Source organism: Protomyctophum parallelum (genome assembly GCF_964188405.1).
Source record: "Protomyctophum parallelum genome assembly, chromosome: 1".
NCBI lineage: Eukaryota > Metazoa > Chordata > Actinopteri > Myctophiformes > Myctophidae > Protomyctophum > Protomyctophum parallelum.
In genome coordinates this window covers 20943033-20968948 of record NC_139697.1, presented here as the reverse complement: position 1 = coordinate 20968948, position 25916 = coordinate 20943033, and the positions used below count along the sequence as shown (strand labels likewise).

The 25916-nt window shown below is 38.1% G+C and overlaps 1 protein-coding gene across 1 annotated transcript in view; it reads left to right on the top strand.

Moving 5' to 3' along the window:
• Positions 1 to 25709, top strand: part of dync1i1a (dynein cytoplasmic 1 intermediate chain 1a) — a 139600-nt gene extending 113891 nt beyond the window's left edge. Inside the window, exons 16-17 of the mRNA XM_083773190.1 lie at positions 381 to 506; positions 25571 to 25709. Of these exons, the coding sequence (XP_083629316.1) occupies positions 381 to 506; positions 25571 to 25681 (237 nt within the window). The 3' untranslated portion in view covers positions 25682 to 25709. The remainder of the gene's footprint in view (positions 1 to 380; positions 507 to 25570) is intronic.
• The last annotated feature ends 207 nt before the right edge of the window (positions 25710 to 25916 follow it).

Genomic DNA, 25916 nt, shown 5'->3' with positions numbered 1-25916 from the left:
CCCTCTGCAGCTGATTAAACAGGAAATTAAGAAAACCTAATATCTTTTAACACAAAGCAATTCTGCCTCATCAAAGTCGGTGTCGTGACTTCATGTTGTCACTTTACTTGCATGAGAGGGGGAGAGGTGGTGGAGTTAGCTGCTTTATCAGACAAGTGGGGGGGGGGGACCCTCACAAATGGAGTTAAGTGGTTTCCTCCCGACACTATGGGGGGGGCACTACGAGAGTATTTACAGTGCAGTTCTATAGAATACAGTTGAATTATGAATAGGATTTATGGCCCGATTACATTGGCTCACTTACAGAATGATTGCTCCATAACGACTATATTAATTATGACTGTGGTATATATCTCTCTGTCCTGTATCATGTTTGCCAGGTCCCGACAGCCAGCGTCACCGTGGAGGGAGCGTCAGCGCTCAACAGAGTGCGCTGGTCGTCCGGCGGGAGGGAGGTGGCCGTGGGCGACTCGGAGGGACGCGTGTGGGTCTACGACGCCGGAGAGGTGAAGTATAATCAACTCTTTTTTTAAATATTTATTTTATCCCACGATTTTGTAACCCATTTTTCACCCCTGTGTCAATCATCTAATGTGATCCTGGACTCTACACACCCTCCCGCCAACCTAGTCCCCATATATGGGGGACATGAGGAGAGCAACAGACTTGAACTCATGCTTCCTTCATGCCTGAGTGTCCAAGTTGCTCCTTTACACCTGACAGGGGGGAGTTTCCCTGGTTGGACCAAGGGGCCAGCTAGGCACTCCAATGTTGAAGCGCTGGGCCCTAGTGGTAAGAGGAAGGACTGCAGGCGGACCCGTGGATTCTTGACGAGGAAACCCCGTGCAACCGAGCGCTCAATGTTAAAGCCCAGCTGCACTTCCGCATTTGGACACCAAAATTTGGTGTCCAAATGCTGAATCAGCGAAAAAATGCGGAAATAGACGGTACTTCCGGCAGCCTTCCGGGTGCTTCAAAACGCCACTGAGCAACTTCCACTGACATGAATAGCGGAGGGGGCGGAGCTTCGCGCCAGTTTAGTCTCTATCCTTTTAATACTCTATGGGTTGGACGTATAGCGCGTGGAAGGAACACGTTATTCCAACCTGTTCCTTTCCCCTCCATCAGGCGCCCCGGCTGGCCAGGGGGAGGCAGTTTAGTGACCAGGATTACTGCATTGTTGTTACTGCACTTAATTCACCCCTTTTGCAACTCTTATTTTAATTATTTTTGGGAGACAAGAAATACCTTCTGTTTTTAGATATTTTTGGTATTTCTCACTTACTACATGTCCTAGGTGTACAGCTGGATGAAATACTCCGACCTGTTTTAAGATTTATAGTGAATCTTCAACTTAATTTTCTTCATTTCCACAGTTTTGGATGTATTATCATCATCATCATACTATAATTCTAACAATGTCTGTCTGCCTGTGTGTGTGTCTGTCTGTCAGAAACACTGCCGTAGCTCCTTACTGCCTGCACCAATCACTCTCACTTTTCACACAGGCATTGACCATATGAATATGGAGGGCGTAACGTTTTCGATTTGACACATTAATGATTATGAATTAATGTATTAGTCAATTACAAACGCACCCGGGCGCAGTACCCCACACGGCCACAAATATCTCACAACGGGTAAGGACTAGTTAATATAATTGACCATTGTTTTTTTTTGTTTGTTTTTTTACTGTTTTGAGAAATGCCTTTGACTTATACTGTTAGCAACAACATTAGCCCCCACTATTTACCATTGCGTTAGCAGGTGTTTGTAGTTTGCACTAGTTAGTTAGTTACTTTATTGACACAAATGTATAAAACATTGGGTCCAGACAATAATAAAAAACCCATGAATCAAAAACTTAAAAAAGGTACAATACATTAAAATATACAATACACAATACAGAATCCCTTTACAACAGGAGCTTTCTATTGCTCCACAAGTGACAGGCACGCATGTAGCATTATGCAAAGTGCCCACAAAGAGTGAGCTCAAATCAATCAAGCACTACATCGATGCTTGGAAGAGCTTCAAAGTGATTATTAAAATGTGGAGGAAAGCATCCACCTGTTGCTGGATAACCTGTGCAGCATCTTCAATATTATTACCTAAGGTGAGTAACTTACCAGTAGGCCTATGTCAAGGATAACATTTGGATAGATTATTATAATTCACAATAGTGCAGTGATATTCAAACTATTCAAATCATTAAGGTTAGGGTCCATTTAATCTATCATTCACTTGTGTTATCAAACTCTTAAGAGAATCTTTCGCTTAATAACTTGAACCCTAGCCTTATTCTGAGGGAACATTAGCCAAAAGAATACCCGATCTATACAAGCTCACAATGTATTACAATGTGAATGTGGATATTTTTGGCAAAGAAAGCAGTAAAAGAATAGTCTTGTAGAGTAGTGGTTCCCAAAGTGGGGTCCGGGTACCCCCAGAGGTCCTTGGGGGAGTTCCAGGGGGTCCCGAGCTATACATGATAGTTTGGAACCAAATGGTTCAGGTCTGTAACTCCGAGAGTGTACAAATGGAACCAAATGGACCCGTTTGGGTCTTTTTGGTTCCATTTGTACACTTTCAGAGTAAAATTAACATTGATTTTACAATATAAATTTGGCCACCCAGAGATAGAAATGGCATTCAATGGGGGTCCGTAGACTAATTCATGTCAAACTGGGGGGGGGGGGCCTTGAAATTAAACGGGTTGAGAATCACTGCTAGAGCAACAACTAGAGCCGTAACAATCTTCTCTTATGGGGGTTAGGTTTAGGGTCAGGGTTAGGTTCCGTGGGCTAATAAAGTGTCAATTTGGGGGTCCTTGACAAGAAAAAGTAGAGGGTCTATAGAATAGATAGATGTTGATAGTATTAAGTTAGTAACCATAGTATTATTAAGGCTAACAGGTTTGTATTCTAATAATCATTGCAATAGACAGTGAGCAGCCATAACTTTGACACAATGGAATACAAATGGAACCAAATAATTCCGTAAAGGTCCATTTGTTTGATAGGGCAGACACTATAAGGGCAGGCGATCTGCCCGAGTTTATCCAGTCACCAAAGTGTGTAGTATTGTTCTTAGCTGAGAGGTGGTGCTGTGCTGCTGGTGGTGGTGGAGATGGAGGTGGTGTCAGGGGAGGCTCAGGGCCTCCTTTGTGGTAGTGTATTCTCATAGTAATTATTGCTATACTGTAGATCGTTTTCCCTGTAAAAGGGGTCTCTTCAGCTAAAAACAAAACAAAACAAAGATTGTCCCTCAGAATAGGGATGCTAATGTAAAAAGAAAAATGCTATATCTGAAAGATTTCGCTGCACCCCTGCAGTGACTCTGAGGACCCTCCATGTGGACCCCCTGTTGTTAGTTTATTTGTTTACGAACTAACAATGAATTGCAAAATACTTTCTGGATGAGACACTTGCAAGCTGAAGTAGCTCAGTTGGAAGAGCGTTAGACAGGAGATCTATAAAGTCCCTGGTTCAACCAGGGTTTCGGCAGGTCAAATGAGGTACAGAAAACCGTTTGACTCCCAGGCTGATCTAACTGGGGGAATTACTGTATGACTTTGTTTAAGAACTTAACAATCAATTGGCCCAGGCCGTAGCGTAACGGTCTGGGCACCGGACTGGTAATCCAGTCGCAGTGTGCCGCGGGTTCGACTCCCGGACCCGACACGGCCTTTACTGCATGTCATCCCCCCATCTCTCTCCCGTTTCCTGTCAGCCTACTGTCTGTCCCTTCAAAAATCAATAAAAGGCGTAAGCCGCAAAAAAAAAAAAAAAAAAAAAACAATCAATTGAAAAATACATTCTGGATGTAACACTTACAAGCCGAAATAGCTCAGTTGGTAGAGCTTTCGACTGAAGATCTAAAGGTCCCTGGTTCAAACCTGGCTTTCGGCAGTTGAAATGAGCTACAGCAAACCCTATGACTCCCAGGCTGATCTCACTGGGGGAATTACTGTATGACTTTATTTGTTTAAGAACTAACAATCAATTGAAAAATACATTCTGGATGTAACACTTACAAGCCGAAATAGCTCAGTTGGTAGAGTGTTAAACTGAAGATCTAAAGGTTCCTAGTTCAATCCTCGTTTTCTGCAGTTGAATTGAGGTACAGAAAACCTTATGACTCTCAGGCTGATCTCATTCGGTGAAAAACTCTGACTTTATTTGTTTTTAGAACTAACAATAAATTGAAAAATACATTCTGGATGTGACACTGAGAAGCCGAAATAGCACAGTTGGAAGAGCGTTAGACAGGAGATCTAAAAGTCCCTGTTTTAATCCTGGGTTTCGGCAGTTGAATTGAGGTGCAGAAAACCGTATGACTCCCAGACTGATCTCACTGGGGGAAATTCTGTACGAGTTTATTTGTTTAATAAGTAACAAGTAAGAGTCAATGTAAAAATGTATTCTGGATGTGACACTTGCAAGCTGAAGTAGCCCAGTTGGGAGAGCTTTAGACGGAAGATCTGAAGGTCCCTGGTTCAATCCCAGGTTTCAGCAGGTGAAACGAGGTAAAGAAAACCGTATTACTCCCAGGCTGATCTCACTGGGTGAAAAACTATATGAGTTTGTTTATTTATTTAAGAAGTAACAAGTAACAGTCAATGTAAAAATAAATTCTGGATGTGACACTTGCAAGCTGAAATAGCTCAGTTGGGAGAACGTTAGACTGAAGATCTAAAGGTCCCTTGTTCAATCCTGGGTTTGACAGTGAGGTGCAGAAAACCGTATGACTCCCAGGCTGATCTCACTGGGGGAAATTCTGTATGACTTTATTTGTTTAAGAACTAACAATAAATAGAAATATACATTGTGGATGTGACACTTAAAAGCCGAAATAGCTCAGTTGGTAGCGTGTTAGACTCAATATCTAAAGGTTCCTGGTTCAACCCTGGGTTTCGGCAGTTGAAATCAGCTACAGAAAACAGTTTGACTCCCAGGCTGATCTAACTGGGGGAATTACTTTATGACTTTGTTTAAGAACTACCAATCAATTGAAAAATACATTCTGGATGTAAGACTTACCAGCTGAAATAGCTCAGTTGGTAGAGCGTCAGACTGAAGGCTCTGAAGGTCCCTGGTTCAAACCTGGGTTTCGGCAGATGAAATGAGCAGTGTGTGCCGTTAAGTCGCCCAGCGTATAAATCAGATGATATCCGTAGAATACCTAGTAGGGTGGTGTTGCTTCAAATCACCAACACCTAGAGTAGGTAGCAGTATGTGCTGTTAAGTGGCCCAACAGATAAATTCAATGATATCCGTAGAATACCTAGTAGAAGTGTGCCAATTCAAAAGCAACACACTCCTAGTAGGACGGTGCTGGTTCAAATTGCCAACACCCTAGAGAAGGTACGGTAAGACGAGTGTGAATGGAGTTTCTAGGTGAAAGTACTTTTTTGACGTGCCAATGTCTGCCATTGAGCCCCATGTTAAAATTCTCAAATTTGAAAGCACTATATTTCTAAAACTATGAAACATTTCAAAGATTCCTTTTCAGGCAAACATGTCCACCGTAAGATGAACCTAAGTAGGCTAGAATGGAGTTGCTAGGTGTAAGTATGTAGGACTAGTAGTATGCCAAAGTTTGTGCTATTGCCATAGAGAATGCATTGGGCGTTTAAGTTAAATAACTCAGAAACTATAAAACATTTCAAAGTAAAAACGTTCCAGCATGTGTCTCCACAGTAAGCGGAATAATAAAAAGTGTGAATGGAGTTTCTAGGTGAAAGTGATTTTTGACGTGCCAATGTCTGCCATTGAGCCCCATTGTAAATTTGAAAGCACTATATTTCTAAAACTATGAAACATTTCAAAAATTCAAACATGTCCACCGTAAGATGAACCTAAGTAGGCTAGAATGGGGTTGCTAGGTGTAAGTATGTAGGCTTCTCTGTTGTTAGCAAAAGAGGATGAGAGGAGGATGAGAAACATTTCTCATCCTCCGCAACACCCATTATCATACACCGCTATAGCTCATACACCGATATGGGCTATAGCACATACTCCAACATGATGAAAAACTTCAAATTTTCAAAAAACGATGGGCTATAACCCATGTTTTTTTTTTTTTTTCATTTTTTTCAAATGTTTTTTTTTTTTTTTTAATCCTCAAAAATGATGAAAAACGGCGTGCTATAGTATGCCGTACAGTATGGGCTATAGCCCATGTTCAAAAATGATGAAAAACGAGGTTAATTTTTTTTTTTCAAAATTTAAAAAAACGATGGGCTATAACCCATGTTTTTTTTTTTTTTTTTTTTTTTAATCCTCAAAAATGATGAAAAACGGCGTGCTATAGTATGCCGTACGGTATGGGCTATAGCCCTTGTTCAAAAATGATGAAAAACGAGGTTATTTCTTTTTTCAAAATTTCAAAAAACGATGGGCTATAACCCATGTTTTTTTTCATTTTTTTTAAATCCTCAAAAATGATGAAAAACGGCGTGCTATAGTATGCCGTACGGTATGGGCTATAGCCCTTGTTCAAAAATGATGAAAAACGAGGTTATTTCTTTTTTCAAATTTTCAAAAAACGATGGGCTATAACCCATGTTTTTTTGTTTTTTTTTCATTTTTTTCAAATCCTCAAAAATGATGAAAAACGGCGTGCTATAGTATGCTGTACGGTATGGGCTATATAGCCCATGTTCAAAAATGATGAAAAACGAGGTAATTTTTATTTTTCAAAATTTCAAAAAATGATGGGCTATAACCCATGTTTTTTTATTTTTTTCATTTTTTTAAAATCCTCAAAAATGTTGAAAAACGGCGTGCTATAGTATGCCGTACGGTATGGGCTATAGCCCATGTTCAAAAATGATGAAAAAGAAATATCCTCGTTTTTCATCATTTTTGACCATGGGCTATAGCCCATACCGTACGGCATACTATAGCATGCCGTTTTTCATCATTTTTGAGGATTTGAAAGAAATGAAAAAGAAAAAAAAAACGATGGATTATAGCCCATTGTTTTTTTGATTTTTTGATTTTTTCTTTAATCCTCGTTTTTCATCATTTTTTTACCATCCCACTGAGCAATAGCCGGCTATTAGACGTGCGTCTAAAAATAGGATAAAAAACGTCTAAAAATAGACGTCTAAAACACGTCTATTTTTAGACTTGTTTTAGACGTTTATAAACAGAACATTTTCACTGTCCATCTAAATTCTAAACGGATGGTTAAATATAAGTTCCCGATTGTACCTCACATGCCAGTGTGGCATCGTAGATAAACCTGGGGTTTATAAGCAGAACATTCCGGGTTCAATTCTCCTGAAGAACATTTTCACTGTCCATCTAAATTCTAAACGGCTGGTTAAATATAAGTTCCCGATTGTACCTTACATGCCAATGTGGCTCAAAAGATAAATCTGAGGTTCATAATCCAAAGGTTACTGGTTCAAAACTAATACTCAACCAATGCTGCAGTAATTTGAACTTTTCAAGGCTAGAATAAAAAAGAAAAACTCATAAGCACCAGGAGACATGTGCTGATTGCCCCAAGGTGCCTTAGCTCAATGGTGTGGTGTGCTTGATCGGTTGCCTCTGCTACCTCCTGCCTCTGGCAGGTTCAAGTCCCATGCAAGGTACTAGTGAGGACCATCGGGAGACGGAGCTCTCTCCCCCTGTTTCCTGAAAAGTAGCAGTTGGGGGTTATGTTTGAAAGAACCCTGTCCACCTAAAATTTTACAGATAAGAATTAGGTCAAATGTTTAAAAATAAAATAGCAATTTGGCCCATCATCTGACAGACAGAATAGTCTGTGTATTTGCATACTGGGCCCTGATTGGTGGCCCAAAACTTGGTTGGAAAGTCCCTCTTTTATGTCTGGCTTCCAGGCCAGTTGGAAAAGGGCACACTGAGAGGTGGTAAGAGTATGTTAAATTGGACATTTTCATGGTAAAAGGTTAGCTGGACAGGGTTCTTTCAGACATAAGCCCCAACCGTTACATCTCAGGAAACAAGGGGAGAGAGCACCGTCTCCCGATGGTCCTCCAGCACCTTGATGTCATGACTTGGGACTTGAACCTGCCAACTGCCTGTAGCAGAGGCAACGGGTCAAGCGCTCCACACCATTACGCCAAGGCACCTTTGGGCATTCAGCACATGTCTCCTGGTGCTTTTGAGTTTTTATTTCTTATTCAAGCCTTGAAAAGTTCAAATTACTGCAGCATTGAGCTGTAGGAGGAACAGGACTTGAACATGGAATGTCTGTACTGAAAGACTGATGATTAGACCATTGCACCATCAGTCAGACACTCTCAGGCAAAGTCTCCTGGTAATTTTGAAGTGATCTTTTGTTCGTTAGCCTTCAGTTAGTAAAGTTTAAATAACACAGAATCATATTAAACAGATGTTTCTTAGCGCTGTTGAGGTCTTCTTTTATATGATAGTGTAACAGCCGGGAATCGAACCCTGGTCTCCCACGTGGAAAGCCAACATCTTAACCACTACGACAATTAGAGTTTTGAGGTAATCAGGCTGAGGCTGTGAGCCACTGCTAGAATAGCAGTAAATGAAGCTCAATAACTAGCATTAAACTTTAGGAAGAGTGGGATTTGAAAATGAACTCTCTGTGCGGAATAACCCCTACTACACCATCACTCAGTAACATCTGCCTCTTTGTACTGTTGAAGCGATCTTTTGTATGTTAGCCTTCAGATAGTAAAGTTGAAAGAATCAAGAGTTGAACATAGAATCACGTTCATCAGAGTGTAACACGCAGGAATCGAACACAGGTCACCTGCACTGAAGGCCAACATCTTAACCACTAAGCCAAAGCAACTGCCTATGGCTCAGGGGAGATATGAGACTTTTGAGGTCATCAGGCTGAGGCTGTGAGCCACTGCTATACAATAAAATAAATAAAAAAATGATGGGCTATAACTCATCTTTTTTCATTTTTTCATTTTTTTTCAAATACTCAAAAATGATGAAAAACGGCGTGCTATAGTATGCCGTACGGTATGGGCTATAGCCCATGTTAAAAAATGATGAAAAACGAGGTACTTTTTTTTTTTCAAAATTAAAAAAAACGATGGGCTATAACCCATGTTTTTTTTTTTTTTTTTTTTTTTAATCCTCAAAAATGATGAAAAACGGCGTGCTATAGTATGCCGTACGGTATGGGCTATAGCCCATGTTCAAAAATGATGAAAAACGAGGTTAATTTTTTTTTTTTAATTTAAAAAAACGATGGGCTATAACCCATGTTTTTTTTTTTTTTTTTTAATCCTCAAAAATGATGAAAAACGGCGTGCTATAGTATGCCGTACGGTATGGGCTATAGCCCATGTTCAAAAATGATGAAAAACGAGGTTAATTTTTATTTTTTAATTTAAAAAAACGATGGGCTATAACCCATGTTTTTTTTTTTTTTTTTTTTTTTAATCCTCAAAAATGATGAAAAACGGCGTGCTATAGTATGCCGTACGGTATGGGCTATAGCCCATGTTCAAAAATGATGAAAAACGAGGTTAATTTTTTTTTTTCAAAATTTAAAAAAACGATGGGCTATAACCCATGTTTTTTTTTTTTTCTTTTTTTTTTAATCCTCAAAAATGATGAAAAACGGCATGCTATAGTATGCCGTACGGTATGGGCTATAGCCCTTGTTCAAAAATGATGAAAAACGAGGTAATTTTTTTTTTCAAATTTTCAAAAAACGATGGGCTATAACCCATGTTTTTTTTGTTTTTTTTTTTTTTTAATCCTCAAAAATGATGAAAAACGGCGTGCTATAGTATGCCGTACGGTATGGGCTATAGCCCATGTTCAAAAATGATGAAAAAGAAATATCCTCGTTTTTCATCATTTTTGACCATGGGCTATAGCCCATACCGTACGGCATACTATAGCATGCCGTTTTTCATCATTTTTGAGGATTTGAAAGAAATGAAAAAGAAAGAAAAAAACGATGGATTATAGCCCATTGTTTTTTTGATTTTTTGATTTTTTCTTTAATCCTCGTTTTTCATAATTTTTTTACCATCCCACTGAGCAATAGCCGGCTATTAGACGTGCGTCTAAAAATGGGATAAAAAACGTCTAAAAATAGACGTCTAAAACACGTCTATTTTTAGACTTGTTTTAGACGTTTATAAACAGAACATTTTCACTGTCCATCTAAATTCTAAACGGATGGTTAAATATAAGTTCCCGATTGTACCTCACATGCCAGTGTGGCACCGTAGATAAACCTGGGGTTTATAAGCAGAACATTCCGGGTTCAATTCTCCTGAAGAACATTTTCACTGTCCATCTAAATTCTAAACGGCTGGTTAAATATAAGTTCCCGATTGTACCTTACATGCCAATGTGGCTCAAAAGATAAATCTGAGGTTCATAATCCAAAGGTTACTGGTTCAAAACTAATACTCAACCAATGCTGCAGTAATTTGAACTTTTCAAGGCTAGAATAAAAAAGAAAAACTCATAAGCACCAGGAGACATGTGCTGATTGCCCCAAGGTGCCTTAGCTCAATGGTGTGGTGTGCTTGATCGGTTGCCTCTGCTACCTCCTGCCTCTGGCAGGTTCAAGTCCCATGCAAGGTACTAGTGAGGACCATCGGGAGACGGAGCTCTCTCCCCCTGTTTCCTGAAAAGTAGCAGTTGGGGGTTATGTTTGAAAGAACCCTGTCCACCTAAAATTTTACAGATAAGAATTAGGTCAAACGTTTAAAAATAAAATAGCAATTTGGCCCATCATCTGACAGACAGAATAGTCTGTGTATTTGCATACTGGGCCCTGATTGGTGGCCCAAAACTTGGTTGGAAAGTCCCTCTTTTATGTCTGGCTTCCAGGCCAGTTGGAAAAGGGCACACTGAGAGGTGGTAAGAGTATGTTAAATTGGACATTTTCATGGTAAAAGGTTAGCTGGACAGGGTTCTTTCAGACATAAGCCCCAACCGTTACATCTCAGGAAACAGGGGGAGAGAGCACCGTCTCCCGATGGTCCTCCAGCACCTTGATGTCATGACATGGGACTTGAACCTGCCAACTGCCTGTAGCAGAGGCAAAGGGTCAAGCGCTCCACACCATTACGCCAAGGCACCTTTGGGCATTCAGCACATGTCTCCTGGTGCTTTTGAGTTTTTATTTTTTATTCAAGCCTTGAAAAGTTCAAATTACTGCAGCATTGAGCTGTAGGAGGAACAGGACTTGAACATGGAATGTCTGTACTTAAAGCCTGATGATTAGACCATTGCACCATCAGTCAGACACTCTCAGGCAAAGTCTCCTGGTAATTTTGAACTGATCTTTTGTTCGTTAGCCTTCAGTTAGTAAAGTTTAAATAACACAGAATCATATTAAACAGATGTTTCTTAGCGCTGTTGAGGTCTTCTTTTATATGATAGTGTAACAGCCGGGAATCGAACCCTGGTCTCCCACGTGGAAAGCCAACATCTTAACCACTACGACAATTAGAGTTTTGAGGTAATCAGGCTGAGGCTGTGAGCCACTGCTAGAATAGCAGTAAATGAAGCTCAATAACTAGCATTAAACTTTAGGAAGAGTGGGATTTGAAAATGAACTCTCTGTGCTGAATAACCCCTACTACACCATCACTCAGTAACATCTGCCTCTTTGTACTGTTGAAGCGATCTTTTGTATGTTAGCCTTCAGATAGTAAAGTTGAAAGAATCAAGAGTTGAACATAGAATCACGTTCATCAGGGTGTAACACGCAGGAATCGAACACAGGTCACCTGCACTGAAGGCCAACATCTTAACCACTAAGCCAAAGCAACTGCCTATGGCTCAGGGGAGATATGAGACTTTTGAGGTCATCAGGCTGAGGCTGTGAGCCACTGCTATACAATAAAAAAAATAAAAAAATGATGGGCTATAACTAATCTTTTTTCATTTTTTCATTTTTTTTCAAATACTCAAAAATGATGAAAAACGGCGTGCTATAGTATGCCGTACGGTATGGGCTATAGCCCATGTTCAAAAATGATGAAAAACGAGGTACATTTCTTTTTTCAAAATTAAAAAAAACGATGGGCTATAACCCATGTTTTTTTTGTTTTTTTTTTAATCCTCAAAAATGATGAAAAACGGCGTGCTATAGTATGCCGTACGGTATGGGCTATAGCCCATGTTCAAAAATGATGAAAAACGAGGTTAATTTTTTTTTTTCAAAATTAAAAAACACGATGGGCTATAACCCATGTTTTTTTTTGGTTTTTTTTTTTAAATCCTCAAAAATGATGAAAAACGGCGTGCTATAGTATGCCGTACGGTATGGGCTATAGCCCATGGTCAAAAATTATGAAAAACGAGGTAATTTTTTTTTTCAAAATAAAAAAAAACGATGGGCTATAACCCATGGTTTTTTTTTTTATCCTCAAAAATGATGAAAAACGGCGTGCTATAGTATGCCGTACGGTATGGGCTATAGCCCATGTTCAAAAATGATGAAAAACGAGGTAAATTTTTTTTTTTCAAAATAAAAAAAAACGATGGGCTATAACCCATGTTTTTTTTTTTTTTTTTTTTTTTTTAAATCCTCAAAAATGATGAAAAACGGCGTGCTATAGTATGCCGTACGGTATGGGCTATAGCCCTTGTTCAAAAATGATGAAAAACGAGGTTATTTTTTTTTTCAAAATTTCAAAAAACGATGGGCTATAACCCATGTTTTTTTTGTTTTTTTCATTTTTTTGAAATCCTCAAAAATGATGAAAAACGGCGTGCTATACTATGCCGTACGGTATGGGCTATAGCCCATGTTCAAAAATGATGAAAAAGAAATATCCTCGTTTTTCATCATTTTTGACCATGGGCTATAGCCCATACCGTACGGCATACTATAGCATGTTCAAAAATGATGAAAAACGAGGTACATTTCTTTTTTCAAAATAAAAAAAAACGATGGGCTATAACCCATGTTTTTTTTTTTTTTTTTTTTTTTTAATCCTCAAAAATGATGAAAAACGGCGTGCTATAGTATGCCGTACGGTATGGGCTATAGCCCATGTTCAAAAATGATGAAAAACGAGGTTAATTTTTTTTTTTCAAAATTTAAAAAAACGATGGGCTATAACCCATGTTTTTTTTTTTTTGTTTTTTTTTTAATCCTCAAAAATGATGAAAAACGGCGTGCTATAGTATGCCGTACGGTATGGGCTATAGCCCATGTTCAAAAATGATGAAAAACGAGGTACATTTCTTTTTTCAAAATAAAAAAAAACGATGGGCTATAACCCATGTTTTTTTTTTTTGTTTTTTTTTTTAATCCTCAAAAATGATGAAAAACGGCGTGCTATAGTATGCCGTACGGTATGGGCTATAGCCCATGTTCAAAAATGATGAAAAACGAGGTTAATTTTTTTTTTCAAAATTTAAAAAAACGATGGGCTATAACCCATGTTTTTTTTTTTTTTTTTTAATCCTCAAAAATGATGAAAAACGGCGTGCTATAGTATGCCGTACGGTATGGGCTATAGCCCTTGTTCAAAAATGATGAAAAACGAGGTTATTTTTTTTTTCAAAATTTCAAAAAACGATGGGCTATAACCCATGTTTTTTTTTGGTTTTTTTTTTTAAATCCTCAAAAATGATGAAAAACGGCGTGCTATAGTATGCCGTACGGTATGGGCTATAGCCCATGGTCAAAAATTATGAAAAACGAGGTAATTCTTTTTTTCAAAATAAAAAAAAACGATGGGCTATAACCCATGTTTTTTTTTTTTATCCTCAAAAATGATGAAAAACGGCGTGCTATAGTATGCCGTACGGTATGGGCTATAGCCCATGTTCAAAAATGATGAAAAACGAGGTTAATTTTTTTTTTCAAAATAAAAAAAAACGATGGGCTATAACCCATGTTTTTTTTTTTTTTTTTTTTTTTTTTTAATCCTCAAAAATGATGAAAAACGGCGTGCTATAGTATGCCGTACGGTATGGGCTATAGCCCTTGTTCAAAAATGATGAAAAACGAGGTTATTTTTTTTTTCAAAATTTCAAAAAACGATGGGCTATAACCCATGTTTTTTTTTTTTTTTTTTTTTTTTGAAATCCTCAAAAATGATGAAAAACGGCGTGCTATAGTATGCCGTACGGCATACTATAGCCCATGTTCAAAAATGATGAAAAAGAAATATCCTCGTTTTTCATCATTTTTGACCATGGGCTATAGCCCATACCGTACGGCATACTATAGCATGTTCAAAAATGATGAAAAACGAGGTACATTTCTTTTTTCAAAATAAAAAAAAACGATGGGCTATAACCCATGTTTTTTTTTTTTTTTTTTTTTTTAATCCTCAAAAATGATGAAAAACGGCGTGCTATAGTATGCCGTACGGTATGGGCTATAGCCCATGTTCAAAAATGATGAAAAACGAGGTTAATTTTTTTTTTCAAAATTTAAAAAAACGATGGGCTATAACCCATGTTTTTTTTTTTTTTTTTTTTTTTTAATCCTCAAAAATGATGAAAAACGGCGTGCTATAGTATGCCGTACGGTATGGGCTATAGCCCATGGTCAAAAATGATGAAAAACGAGGTACATTTTTTTTTTCAAAATTAAAAAAAACGATGGGCTATAACCCATGTTTTTTTTTTTTATCCTCAAAAATGATGAAAAACTGCGTGCTATAGTATGCCGTACGGTATTGGCTACAGCCCATGTTCAAAAATGATGAAAAACGAGGTTAATTTTTTTTTTTCAAAATAAAAAAAAACGATGGGCTATAACCCATGTTTTTTTTTTTTCTTTTTTTTTTTAAATCCTCAAAAATGATGAAAAACGGCGTGCTATAGTATGCCGTACGGTATGGGCTATAGCCCTTGTTCAAAAATGATGAAAAACGAGGTTATTTTTTTTTTCAAAATTTCAAAAAACGATGGGCTATAACCCATGTTTTTTTTTTTTTTTTCATTTTTTTGAAATCCTCAAAAATGATGAAAAACGGCGTGCTATAGTATGCCGTACGGTATGGGCTATAGCCCATGTTCAAAAATGATGAAAAAGAAATATCCTCGTTTTTCATCATTTTTGACCATGGGCTATAGCCCATACCGTACGGCATACTATAGCATGTTCAAAAATGATGAAAAACGAGGTACATTTCTTTTTTCAAAATTAAAAAAAACGATGGGCTATAACCCATGTTTTTTTTTTTTTTTTTTTTTTTTAATCCTCAAAAATGATGAAAAACGGCGTGCTATAGTATGCCGTACGGTATGGGCTATAGCCCATGTTCAAAAATGATGAAAAACGAGGTTAATTTTTTTTTTTCAAAATTTAAAAAAACGATGGGCTATAACCCATGTTTTTTTTTTTTTTTTTTTTTTTTTATCCTCAAAAATGATGAAAAACGGCGTGCTATAGTATGCCGTACGGTATGGGCTATAGCCCATGTTCAAAAATGATGAAAAACGAGGTACATTTCTTTTTTCAAAATAAAAAAAAACGATGGGCTATAACCCATGTTTTTTTTTGGTTTTTTTTTTTAAATCCTCAAAAATGATGAAAAACGGCGTGCTATAGTATGCCGTACGGTATGGGCTATAGCCCATGGTCAAAAATTATGAAAAACGAGGTAATTTTTTTTTTTCAAAATAAAAAAAAACGATGGGCTATAACCCATGTTTTTTTTTTTTATCCTCAAAAATGATGAAAAACGGCGTGCTATAGTATGCCGTACGGTATGGGCTATAGCCCATGTTCAAAAATGATGAAAAACGAGGTTAATTTTTTTTTTCAAAATATAAAAAAACGATGGGCTATAACCCATGTTTTTTTTTTTTTTTTTTTTTTTTTAAATCCTCAAAAATGATGAAAAACGGCGTGCTATAGTATGCCGTACGGTATGGGCTATAGCCCTTGTTCAAAAATGATGAAAAACGAGGTTATTTTTTTTTTCAAAATTTCAAAAAACGATGGGCTATAACCCATGTTTTTTTTTTTTTTTTTTTTTTTTTAAATCCTCAAAAATGATGAAAAACGGCGTGCTATAGTATGCCGTACGGTATGGGCTATAGCCCATGTTCAAAAATGATGAAAAAGAAATATCCTCGTTTTTCATCATTTTTGACCATGGGCTATAGCCCATACCGTACGGCATACTATAGCATGTTCAAAAATGATGAAAAACGAGGTACATTTCTTTTTTCAAAATTAAAAAAAACGATGGGCTATAACCCATGTTTTTTTTTTTTTTTTTTTTTTTAATCCTCAAAAATGATGAAAAACGGCGTGCTATAGTATGCCGTACGGTATGGGCTATAGCCCATGTTCAAAAATGATGAAAAACGAGGTAATTTTTTTTTTTTTCAAAATTAAAAAAAACGATGGGCTATAACCCATGTTTTTTTTTGTTTTTTTTTTTTTTAATCCTCAAAAATGATGAAAAACGGCGTGCTATAGTATGCCGTACGGTATGGGCTATAGCCCATGGTCAAAAATGATGAAAAACGAGGTACATTTTTTTTTTCAAAATTAAAAAAAACGATGGGCTATAACCCATGTTTTTTTTTTTTATCCTCAAAAATGATGAAAAACTGCGTGCTATAGTATGCCGTACGGTATGGGCTACAGCCCATGTTCAAAAATGATGAAAAACGAGGTTAATTTTTTTTTTTCAAAATAAAAAAAAACGATGGGCTATAACCCATGTTTTTTTTTTTTTTTTTTTTTTTTAAATCCTCAAAAATGATGAAAAACGGCGTGCTATAGTATGCCGTACGGTATGGGCTATAGCCCTTGTTCAAAAATGATGAAAAACGAGGTTATTTTTTTTTTCAAAATTTCAAAAAACGATGGGCTATAACCCATGTTTTTTTTTTTTTTTTCATTTTTTTGAAATCCTCAAAAATGATGAAAAACGGCGTGCTATAGTATGCCGTACGGTATGGGCTATAGCCCATGTTCAAAAATGATGAAAAAGAAATATCCTCGTTTTTCATCATTTTTGACCATGGGCTATAGCCCATACCGTACGGCATATTATAGCATGTTCAAAAATGATGAAAAACGAGGTACATTTCTTTTTTCAAAATTAAAAAAAACGATGGGCTATAACCCATGTTTTTTTTTTTTTTTTTTTTTTTTAATCCTCAAAAATGATGAAAAACGGCGTGCTATAGTATGCCGTACGGTATGGGCTATAGCCCATGTTCAAAAATGATGAAAAACGAGGTACATTTCTTTTTTCAAAATAAAAAAAAACGATGGGCTATAACCCATGTTTTTTTTTTTTTTTTTTTTTTTTAATCCTCAAAAATGATGAAAAACGGCGTGCTATAGTATGCCGTACGGTATGGGCTATAGCCCATGTTCAAAAATGATGAAAAACGAGGTACATTTCTTTTTTCAAAATAAAAAAAAACGATGGGCTATAACCCATGTTTTTTTTTTTTTTTTTTTTTTTTAATCCTCAAAAATGATGAAAAACGGCGTGCTATAGTATGCCGTACGGTATGGGCTATAGCCCATGTTCAAAAATGATGAAAAACGAGGTTATTTTTTTTTTCAAAATTTAAAAAAACGATGGGCTATAACCCATGTTTTTTTTGTTTTTTTTTAAATCCTCAAAAATGATGAAAAACGGCGTGCTATAGTATGCCGTACGGTATGGGCTATAGCCCTTGTTCAAAAATGATGAAAAACGAGGTTATTTTTTTTTTCAAAATTTCAAAAAACGATGGGCTATAACCCATGTTTTTTTTTTTTTTTTTTTTTTTTTTTAATCCTCAAAAATGATGAAAAACGGCGTGCTATAGTATGCCGTACGGTATGGGCTATAGCCCATGTTCAAAAATGATGAAAAAGAAATATCCTCGTTTTTCATCATTTTTGACCATGGGCATATAGCCCATACCGTACGGCATACTATAGCATGTTCAAAAATGATGAAAAACGAGGTACATTTCTTTTTTCAAAATTAAAAAAAACGATGGGCTATAACCCATGTTTTTTTTTTTTTTTTTTTTTTTTAATCCTCAAAAATGATGAAAAACGGCGTGCTATAGTATGCCGTACGGTATGGGCTATAGCCCATGTTCAAAAATGATGAAAAACGAGGTTAATTTTTTTTTTCCAAAATTTAAAAAAACGATGGGCTATAACCCATGTTTTTCTTTTTTTTTTTTTTTTTTAATCCTCAAAAATGATGAAAAACGGCGTGCTATAGTATGCCGTACGGTATGGGCTATAGCCCATGGTCAAAAATGATGAAAAACGAGGTACATTTTTTTTTTCAAAATTAAAAAAAACGATGGGCTATAACCCATGTTTTTTTTTTTTATCCTCAAAAATGATGAAAAACGGCGTGCTATAGTATGCCGTACGGTATGGGCTATAGCCCATGTTCAAAAATGATGAAAAACGAGGTAAATTTTTTTTTTCAAAATTAAAAAAAACGATGGGCTATAACCCATGTTTTTTTTTTTTTAGTTTTCTTTTAAATCCTCAAAAATGATGAAAAACGGCGTGCTATAGTATGCCGTACGGTATGGGCTATAGCCCATGTTCAAAAATGATGAAAAACGAGGTACATTTCTTTTTTCAAAATTAAAAAAAACGATGGGCTATAACCCATGTTTTTTTTTTTTTTTTTTTTTTTTAATCCTCAAAAATGATGAAAAACGGCGTGCTATAGTATGCCGTACGGTATGGGCTATAGCCCATGTTAAAAAATGATGAAAAACGAGGTAAATTTCTTTTTTCAAAATTTAAAAAAACGATGGGCTATAACCCATGTTTTTTTTTTTTTTTTTTTTTTTTAAATCCTCAAAAATGATGAAAAACGGCGTGCTATAGTATGCCGTACGGTATGGGCTATAGCCCTTGTTCAAAAATGATGAAAAACGAGGTTATTTTTTTTTTTCAAAATTTCAAAAAACGATGGGCTATAACCCATGTTTTTTTTTTTTTTTTTCATTTTTTTAAAATCCTCAAAAATGATAAAAAACGGCGTGCTATAGTATGCCGTACGGTATGGGCTATAGCCCATGTTCAAAAATGATGAATAAGAAATATCCTCGTTTTTCATCATTTTTGACCATGGGCTATAGCCCATACCGTACGGCATACTATAGCATGCCGTTTTTCATCATTTTTGAGGATTTGAAAGAAATTAAAAAGAAAGAAAAAAACGATGGATTATAGCCCATTGTTTTTTTGATTTTTTGATTTTTTTCTTTAATCCTCGTTTTTCATCATTTTTTTACCATCCCACTGAGCAATAGCCGGCTATTAGACGTGCGTCTAAAAATGGGATAAAAAACGTCTAAAAATAGACGTCTAAAACACGTCTATTTTTAGACTTGTTTTAGACGTTTATAAACAGAACATTTTCACTGTCCATCTAAATTCTAAACGGATGGTTAAATATAAGTTCCCGATTGTACCTCACATGCCAGTGTGGCACCGTAGATAAACCTGGGGTTTATAAGCAGAACATTCCGGGTTCAATTCTCCTGAAGAACATTTTCACTGTCCATCTAAATTCTAAACGGCTGGTTAAATATAAGTTCCCAATTGTACCTTAAATGCCAATGTGGCTCAAAAGATAAATCTGAGGTTCATAATCCAAAGGTTACTGGTTCAAAACTAATACTCAACCAATGCTGCAGTAATTTGAACTTTTCAAGGCTAGAATAAAAGATAAAAACTCATAAGCACCAGGAGACATCTGCTGATTGCCCCAAGGTGCCTTAGCTCAATGGTGTGGTGTGCTTGATCGGTAGCCTCTGCTACCACCTGCCTGCAGGTTCAAGTCCCATGCAAGGTACTAGTGAGGACCATCGGGAGACGGTGCTCTCTCCCCCTGTTTCCTGAAAAGTAGCAGTTGGGGGTTATGTTTGAAAGAACCCTGTCCACCTAAAATTTTACAGATAAGAATTAGGTCAAACGTTTAAAAATAAAATAGCAATTTGGCCCATCATCTGACAGACAGAATAGTCTGTGTATTTGCATACTGGGCCCTGATTGGTGGCCCAAAACTTGGTTGGAAAGTCCCTCTTTTATGTCTGGCTTCCAGGCCAGTTGGAAAAGGGCACACTGAGAGGTGGTAAGAGTATGTTAAATTGGACATTTTCATGGTAAAAGGTTAGCTGGACAGGGTTCTTTCAGACATAAGCCCCAACCGTTACATCTCAGGAAACAGGGGGAGAGAGCACCGTCTCCCGATGGTCCTCCAGCACCTTGATGTCATGACATGGGACTTGAACCTGCCAACTGCCTGTGGCAGAGGCAACGGGTCAAGCGCTCCACACCATTACGCCAAGGCACCTTTGGGCATTCAGCACATGTCTCCTGGTGCTTTTGAGTTTTTATTTTTTATTCAAGCCTTGAAAAGTTCAAATTACTGCAGCATTGAGCTGTAGGAGGAACAGGACTTGAACATGGAATGTCTGTACTTAAAGCCTGATGATTAGACCATTGCACCATCAGTCAGACACTCTCAGGCAAAGTCTCCTGGTAATTTTGAAGTGATCTTTTGTTCGTTAGCCTTCAGTTAGTAAAGTTTAAATAACACAGAATCATATTAAACAGATGTTTCTTAGCGCTGTTGAGGTCTTCTTTTATATGATAGTGTAACAGCCGGGAATCGAACCCTGGTCTCCCACGTGGAAAGCCAACATCTTAACCACTACGACAATTAGAGTTTTGAGGTAATCAGGCTGAGGCTGTGAGCCACTGCTAGAATAGCAGTAAATGAAGCTCAATAACTAGCATTAAACTTTAGGAAGAGTGGGATTTGAAAATGAACTCTCTGTGCTGAATAACCCCTACTACACCATCACTCAGTAACATCTGCCTCTTTGTACTGTTGAAGCGATCTTTTGTATGTTAGCCTTCAGATAGTAAAGTTGAAAGAATCAAGAGTTGAACATAGAATCACGTTCATCAGAGTGTAACACCCAGGAATCGAACACAGGTCACCTGCACTGAAGGCCAACATCTTAACCACTAGGCCAAAGCAACTGCCTATGGCTCAGGGGAGATATGAGACTTTTGATGTCATCAGGCTGAGGCTGTGAGCCACTGCTATACAATAAAAAAATTCAAAAAATGATGGGCTATAACCCATCTTTTTTCATTTTTTCATTTTTTTTCAAATACTCAAAAAGGATGAAAAACGGCGTGCTATAGTATGCCGTACGATATGGGCTATAGCCCATGGTCCAAAATGATGCTCTACCGCAACATACTTAAAAAGTATAGCGGTGTATGAGAATGGGTGTTGCGGAGGATGTTGCGGAGGGTGTTGCGGAGGATGAGATTTCTTTTCTTTCAAAAAACGATGGGCTATAGCCCATCGTTCTTTGAAAATTTGAAAAAAAAAATCCTCGTTTTTCATCATGTTGGACCATGTGCTATAGCCCATATCGGTGTATGAGCTATAGCGAGAATGGGTGTTGCGGAGGATGAGAAATGTTTCTCATCCTCCGCAACACCCATGTTTTGCTAACAACAGAGAAGCCTACATACTTACACCTAGCAACCCCATTCTAGCCTACTTAGGTTCATCTTACGGTGGACATGTTTGCCTGAAAAGGAATTTTTGAAATGTTTCATAGTTTTAGAAATATAGTGCTTTCAAATTTACAATGGGGCTCAATGGCAGACATTGGCACGTCAAAAATCACTTTCACCTAGAAACTCCATTCACAATTTTTATTATTCAGCTTACTGTGGAGACACATGCTGGAACTTTTTTACTTTGAAATGTTTTATAGTTTCTGAGTTATTTAACTTAAACGCCCTGCAATGCATTATCAATGGCAATAGCACACACTTACCCCCTACCTGAGCCCCCCCCCTAATCTTCCCCTAACCCTGACCACTCCTCACCAACTCTTCCCCTAACTGACTTATTGTCCTCCCACATGATGCCCTGACCTAAGCCAAATTCCGCTCACTCGCACTCAGTCACTCCAGCAAGGTGGTGTTATGGTGGAATTGGTGACCTGCTGAAATAATTATGTGACAACCGTGTAGACAATCACATAATGTAAATGTGTCCTAATGTCAATTGTTGCAGTTCAACCTAACTGTATTTAGGCCATGTATTTAAAGACTTCCATATAATAGTTGTGTGAACAAGATGGTCACATATTTGGTAGGTCACCAATTTCACCGTCATTTGCCATACTGGAGTGAGCGAGTGGCCGAGATATTGGGTATTGGAATTTGGCTCTACTCTCCCCCTATCTGACATTCTCTCCCTTACCTGACATCGCTCACCTATTCACCCACTAATTGACCCCCTCAGTCTTACCCTACCTTCTCTAGGGTGCAATTTGAACCAGCACCGTCCTAGTAGGTGTGTTGCTTTTGTATTGGCACACTTCTACTAGGTATTTCACAGATATCATTGAATTTATCTGTTGGACCACGTAATGGCACATACTGCTACCTACTCTAGGTGTTGCTGATTTGAACAAACACCACCCTAGTGTGTTGGGTTTGAATCAGAACACTTCTAATAGGTATTCTACGGATATCATCTGATTTATACGCTGGGCCACTTAACGGCACACACTGCTCATTTCATCTGCCGAAATCCAGGATTGAACCAGGGACCTTCAGACCCTTCAGTCTGACGCTCTACCAACTGAGCTATTTCAGCTTGTATAGGTGTACATCCAGAATGTATTTTTCAATTGATTGTTAGTTCTTAAACAAATAAAGTCATACAGTAATTTCCCCCAGTTAGATCAGCCTGGGAGTCATACCGTTACGGTTTTCTGTACCTCATTTCAGCTGCTGAAATCCAGGTTTGAACCAGGGACCTTCAGATCTTGAGTATAATGCTCTACCAACTGAGCTATTTCAGCTTGTATAGGTGTACATCCAGAATGTATTTTTCAATTTATTGTTTGTTCTTAAACAAATAAAGTCAAAGTATTTCCCTCAGTGAGATCAGCCTGCCGAAACTCGGGATTGAATCAGGAAACTTTAGATCTTCAGTCTAAAGCTCTACCAACTGAGCTATTTCAGCTTGAAAGTGTCAGAATCCAGAATCCAGAATGTTACTTGCCTGGGAGTCATACGGCTTTCTGTACCTCATTTGGACTATATAGTCCATGGTTTCGTACGGCATACTACAGTATAGTATGTCTTATTTTCATGATTTTGGGACACTATGTCTTTTTACTTGCCAAAATCATGCCATTAACCCCCAAAATAAGTTTGAATGGGGTTTCTAGGTGTAAGTATGTAGGACTAGTAGCATGCCAAAGTTTGTGCTATTGCCGTTGAGAATGCATTGGGCGTTTAAGTTAAATAACTCAGAAACTACAAAACATTTAAAAGTAAAAAGTTCCAGCATGTGTCTTCACAGTAAGCTGAATTATAAAAAGTGTGAATGGAGTTTCTAGGTGAAAGTGATTTTTTTTTACGTGCCATAGAGCTGCCATTATAAATTTCTCAAATTTGAAAGCACTGTATTTATAAAACTATGAAACATTTCAAAGATTCCTTTTCACGCAAACATGACCACCGTAGGATGAACCTAAATAGGTTTGAATGGGGTTTCTAGGTGTAAGTATGTAGGACGAGTAGGTTGCCAAAGTTTGTGCTGAATTATAAAAAGTGTGAATAGGGTTTAATCGTTTTTTTAATCGTCGAAAATCATGAAAAAACTATATATATGATATTTATTATGTCGCTCTGCTCTTGATGATTTTTTCAAATGAACATGAAAAACGACATACGTTTTTCATGATTTTTCATACAACATTTTAATCGGTGAAAAACAACATACTGTGCACTACATAGGACTACACTATTCAATTCATACAAACACGCTGTGTGCTATATGAGCGCTCTTGTCGTCTGCTATGTACATACTCTTGTCGCCTGTCATATACTGGGTAGGAAGGAAACTTTGTTGAAAAACTGTGTACAGAAGTACAAAGCGTTTCTTTTTTTTTCATAGTAAACCTCTGCATGTGCCACATAACCACCCATTTTAGGTCTTTTAGTCCTGTATGTTTACTCAACTGTCAGCATTGCCATGGATGTTTGTGTTTGATTTTTTTCCCCCCTATATTGCGCACACTCTCGTGTCTCTCTCCAGCGGCCTCCACATGACTGTATACCACCGCCACCACCCGTCCCTGACTGTGCCTCTCATGTTTGGATGGGGTTTGTTTTCGGGGACTCTGGTTTTGGAACCTTAGGGCGAGGGCACTACTAGCTTTAGCCGCTAAGCTAATTTTAGCGATCTCTCTGTCGTGTGGTAGCAGCGGGAAGAGAGGCTCGGTTGAGTGTGTGGCCTTTCTGGGTTGATGCTAATGGAGAGTCATCAATAAAAACCCCAGTGGTTTTTACGACATGGGAGGGAGGGGTGTGTGTGTGTGTGTGTGTGTGAGTGTGTGAGTGGGGGGTGGCGTTATTTACTAGAGATCCCCCCACCTCACCCCCCATAAAGATGTTACAGCATGTGGAGAGAGAGACGTTAACAATTCCGCCCATAACAACTTTAGCCTATACTAAATCTAATTTCCACAGTCTACTCTGCAAGGCACATTTATTTGGTCAAACGCTGCTACCAGACTGCTACCATGTCAGGCAAGATATTGATGATGTGACGTGTAGCTATAGCCTAGCCGCCCCCTCTGCAGTGCAGCTCTCAGGGGGTTCAACATGGCTGCACCCCTCCTCCTCCTCCTTCCTGTTTAATTACAGCCTGGATGTACAGTGGTTGCAGCTTGGGTGGCAGCCATGGCTTACATCTCCTCCCACAGAACAGGACTTAACGTCTTATCACTCAAAGTGCAATATGGGCTGTTTGTTGCCATTCGAGTGTCTTAATACTTTGGTTGTGCGATGGTGTCTCAAGCGCAGACAATATAATGTAGATCGACAAGCTCACAGCCCGTCCGTCATGAGCTTGTACATCTATTTTTGGTGTGTGACGCTGTCGCGTGGTGTCATTTTACTCTGCGACATGTTCATCATAGGGATGGATATATCATAATGCACGCCAAAGAAATAACCAGTGGTGTTTTAAAGTAACAAAGTACATTACTAAAGTAATGCAATTTGATTTGATTACTATAACAAAACATAACATTACATTTTTACTTTTCAAATAGAAAAATCCTTTGAAAATAGCCAATCGATGTGACGCATTTTAAGTGCCTACAGTATTTTCTAAAATACTGTACTGTAAGTAAAAAACACTCAAGTAAAACATTGTAGTACTTTTTTTCCACCACTGGTAAACAACCTCCTTCCTGTGATGTGTTGTAGTTCTGTCAGTGAAACAACCTCCTTCCTGTGATGTGTTGTAGGCGCTGTCAGTGAAATAACATCCTTCCTGTGATGTGTTGTAGTTCTGTCAGTGAAACAACCTCGTTCCTGTGATGTGTTGTAGGCGCTGTCAGTGAAATAACATCCTTCCTGTGATGTGTTGTAGTTCTGTCAGTGAAACAACCTCCATTCCTGTGATGTGTTGTAGTTCTGTCAGTGAAACAACCTCCTTTCCTGTGATGTGTTGTAGTTCTGTCAGTGGAAACAACCTCCTTCCTGTGATGTGTTGTAGTTCTGTCAGTGAAACAACCTTCTTCCCTGTGATGTGTTGCAGCTGTCAGTGGCCCACAGTGACGACTGGTCCTGCTTCGCGCGCACCCTGATGGAGATCCGTGCGAACCGAGCAGACGGCGAGGAAGAGGGTCCCGAGGAGCTGGCTTCATAGGATATATAGACCACAACAAGACCACCAACACAACTGACGGGATTTTGACGGATCAAACCCCCAACCGGTGGCCTGGCACTCATCGAGCTGTCAGGGTGGTCATACGTTATAGTCCGACGTACCAATAGTCGTGGTGTCGGGACTATTGCGTGTCAGACTGTCGGAACGTCGGACCAAAAGTTATGCACCCATAAGCTGTCGTAGCATGTGCTTCTCAACCTCCCCTCGGTTTTTT